Source organism: Oryzias melastigma, unplaced genomic scaffold (assembly GCF_002922805.2).
Source record: "Oryzias melastigma strain HK-1 unplaced genomic scaffold, ASM292280v2 sc00441, whole genome shotgun sequence".
Taxonomy (NCBI): Eukaryota; Metazoa; Chordata; class Actinopteri; order Beloniformes; family Adrianichthyidae; genus Oryzias; species Oryzias melastigma.
In genome coordinates this window covers 31,520-35,291 of record NW_023417036.1, presented here as the reverse complement: position 1 = coordinate 35,291, position 3,772 = coordinate 31,520, and the positions used below count along the sequence as shown (strand labels likewise).

At 43.8% G+C, this 3,772-nt stretch overlaps 1 protein-coding gene across 1 annotated transcript; it reads right to left on the bottom strand.

Moving 5' to 3' along the window:
• Window positions 1–1,275: 1,275 nt before the first annotated feature.
• Window positions 1,276–3,372, bottom strand: LOC112140399 (nucleolar protein dao-5-like). The gene has a single exon (XM_024263339.2). The coding sequence runs from the start codon at window positions 3,322–3,324 to the stop codon at window positions 1,393–1,395; it is 1,932 nt and encodes a 643-aa protein (XP_024119107.1). The 5' UTR covers window positions 3,325–3,372; the 3' UTR covers window positions 1,276–1,392.
• Between the last annotated feature and the right edge of the window lie 400 nt (window positions 3,373–3,772).

Below are 3,772 nucleotides of genomic sequence, written 5' to 3'. Positions count from 1 at the left end.
CAACTGGGAAAGATTTCAAAGTAGATCAAAAGTTGATCAGGGGGTGATCATCTAGATTAGGGGTCTGCAACCTGCAGCTGGAGCCACTTGAGGCTCTTCTACCTCTCCACAGTGGTGGCTAAAGTAAAAACAAAATAATTCTATTTTTTTTTCAAGTAATAGTTATTAATTCTCTAAATTCTCCAAATCGGAACTAATAACAAACCACAGAAATGTCCAGAAACCATTGTCTCTACAACCCTGAGCCCAGACACGCTGCTCATCTCAAGAGCCTCCCAGCAGATGGTTCTCCTGATATTTTCCGTCTCCTGGGTGGACTGGATCAACGAGGCCATTCTCCTCTAAATCAGCACAGTAGAGGAGTGCTGGAACAACGGTTGGTCTTGATCTACCAGACTTGCAAATTCTAAATCAATTATAGTTTGAATATCATTTGAGACCAATTTCAGACCACTTTGAGAACATTTCGAGACTAGTTTAAAACTATTTTAAGGGTTAAAATGAGAGTAGTTTATGGCTAGTTTGATGATAGTTTGACAGTACTTTGTGACCAAATTTGAGAGTACTTTGAGGCTAGTTGAGAATAGTTTGAGACTAAATTGACAGTAGTTTGAAACTACTTTGAGACTATTTTGAGGCTAATATGAGAGTAGTTTGAAACTACTTTTAACTAGTTTGAATCTAGAATGAGAATATTTTATGGCTAGTTTGATGATAGTTTGACGGTACTTTGTGACCAAATTTGAGACTTCTTTGAGCCAAATATGAGAATAGTTTAAAACTACTCTGAAGTTAGCGCAGTGCTAGGAACAGCTAAGATGCTGCAGGACCCTCAAGCTCCCAGGCCTCTGGTAGAGGACCAGAACTAAGAGGAGAAACCACCTGAGGAAGGTGAGAGGTGCGTTTGTTTTTAAATATACATAGATATGTATCTCTCTCTCTCTCTCTCTATATATATATATATATATATATATTTATATTTATATTTTTATATATATATTTATATTTATATATAAATATATATTTGCTATTCACATGTTTAAATTGCTTTTGCTTTCACACACCCCTCTGCATTTTTCCGGACTTGGGACCGGCACAGGAGGACACTGGAATGCGCCCCCTTGTGGTTGCATTACACACACACACACACACACACACACACATTCATTCTTTTTTTTTTCTTTCATTCACTCATTCTTTTTTAGGGGAAACCTGAGCTCCAGGAGAAAACCCACAAACATTCATTCATTCATTCATGACAAACATTGAACAGAATTTTTTATTTTTTTTATTTTTATTTTTTTAACAAAACACAACACAAAGACAAGACATTTTTTAAGGGTGAACCTGAGCACCAGGAGAAAACCCATTTTTGAGTAAGACTTTAGTTTCTTACTCTATGTTTTTATACTGGCGTCTGCCTGCTGGAGTGAGACCCTTTTTGAATCTCCTCCACAGGGAAATCTTTTGTCCACCAGTGATTTCTGATGATTCATCGTCTTCATCATCTGACGTTTCTTCATCATCTGATGTTTCTTCATCTCTTGATGTGTCTTCCTCATCATCTGACGTTTCTTCCTCGTCATCAGAAATTCCTTCTTTGTCATCGGAGGTTTCGTCTTCGAAATCCGACATTTCCAGGTCTAGGTCTATGGACGTTTCCTGTTGTTGGTCAATTGAAGTTTCCTCCTCATCCGGGTCGGTAGATGTTTGATCCGGTATGACCGCAGGAGTGTCAGCCTTGTATTTGCGCCATCTTGCTGGAGTCAGAGCCTTTTTGAATTTTCTCCACAGGGAGATTTTTGGTTTCTCCACAATGGATGGCTCTTTCAAGTCCTTGGCCACTGACTCTTCTTCTTGGGGATCTTGTTCAGAAACCATCTCTGGTTCTGGTTCTGGGAGTGAAACTTCTACTTTGGGGTCAGTTTCCTCCAAAAAGGTCCATGGCAGTCCCAGAGCACTTTTGTCTGTTTTCCTCTCAGGTTTCGCGTTGAGGACAGCTCTTCGTTTGGCCAAACGAGTCCTGACAAGGACTGGTCTACAGATCCTTCGTCTTTTGGTGGGAGGAGATTCTGTTGTGTCCGTCTCCAGAGGTCTCTTGCGCTTCCTGGGAAGTTCTGCAGCCACTTGTGGTTCAGAAACCATCTCTGGTTCTGAAGCTTTGACTTGGACTGCTGCCTCCTCAGCGACATTTTCAGTGGACTCTGGGACATTTTCTGCAGGAAACGACTCCACCACTGGTGAGTCTGTTTCCTCAGTTTTTACTTGATCCAGTTCTATGTGATCTAGAATCTCCTGGTCCACCAGAGGTGGGCTGACTGGTCCACAGTCAGTTTCCGGTTCCTCCAGGTCAGGGCTTTTCTTTGCCTTCTTGTTTTTGCGCTTCCTGCGCTTTTTGGAAGGTTCTGCAGCCACTTGTGGTTCAGCCAAAATTGCTGGTTCTGAAACTTGGACTTGGTCTGCTGCCTCCTCAACGACATTTTCCGTGGGCTCTGGGACATTTTCTTGAGGAAATGACTCCACCACTGGTGAGTCAGTTTCCTCAGTTTTCACTTGATCCAGATCTTTGTTATCTAGAGTCTCTAGATCCTCCAGAGGTGGGCTGACTGGTCCACAGTTGGTTTCTGGTTCCTCCAGGTCTGGGGTTGTCTTTGTTTTCTTGTTTTTGCGCTTCCGGCGCTTTTTAGAAGGTTCTGGAACTGCTTGCTGTTCAGAACCCAACTCTGGTTCTGAGGCTTTTGTCTCCACAGATTCTTCTTCAGGGACATCCTGGGATTTTTCTGGTTTTGGTTCAGGCTCACCCTCTGCTTGGTCAGCAGACTCCACTGGTTGGACAGAGGTTTTCAGAGATTTGACCTGCTCAGAAAGCTCCTCCACCTGAGTCTGAAGTCTGCCCGCCAGTTTGTTCTTCAATCTCAGTCTTGTGCTGAGATCCTGTCTGAGGCTGGCTTGTTCCTCCAGATCCTCCTGGACTTTCTTTGCTTTGGCCTTTGCCAGCTGTTTGCATCGCTGGAGCTCCTGTTCACGCCTCTGTCGGAGTTGCCGTTCTTCTGCCACTTTTAGTTGCATGTCTTGCAGCAACTCCCAGTGCAACATGCAGTTCTCCTCAGTGGCAACCCTCCTCTGTTTGAGTTGGGTTAAAAGCTCATTTCTCTGGAAGAGCTTTTGCAGGAGAAAGTCACGCTCTTCTTTCAGAGCGGACAGATTCTTTTTGACGGGAGAAGTTGTTGGTTTCTCCTCATCAGAAGGTTTTTGAGCTTTGGGAAGCTCTGAAGGTTTGGCTTCAGAAGCAACCACTTTAGCAGATTTGCTGGTTCTTGTCATGTTTCTCTTGAGGGTCCTCGGTGGGTCTCGGTTTGTCTCGGTGGGTGTTTACCAACGAAAGGTGTCTAAGTCAAAATTTCAGTCCAGTTCAAGAACTTTCCGATGCAACAACAATGATGTCAAATGAGATAATCTCCCAAGATATGATTTAATGTGACATAGAAATGATGACGTCAAATGACGCTGAGAGGAGAGGCATCTTGGCAAACAGCCAGGAACGTACCATTACGTGAAAAAGGGAGGGGGGGCGCAGTGGTACAGTCCAGGTAAACACGCGAGGAGTCTGTTTTCAGAGCACGCGCGTGGGTAAACAGGAGTTTCTGGAAGCATTTCCGGGTAATTTGGCGGCACAAACGCTGAGCGGCGACTTTGTGAATTGAGAAACAAACTTGGAGAAAGATTTAGGAACCGTCCAACCATGCGGCTGCAGGAGAGAAGACATGCTAGC

Bases quoted from the DNA above. Each gene is read 5' to 3' on its own strand.
- LOC112140399 (XM_024263339.2), bottom strand. From the start codon at position 3,324: ATGACAAGAACCAGCAAATCTGCTAAAGTGGTTGCTTCTGAAGCCAAA.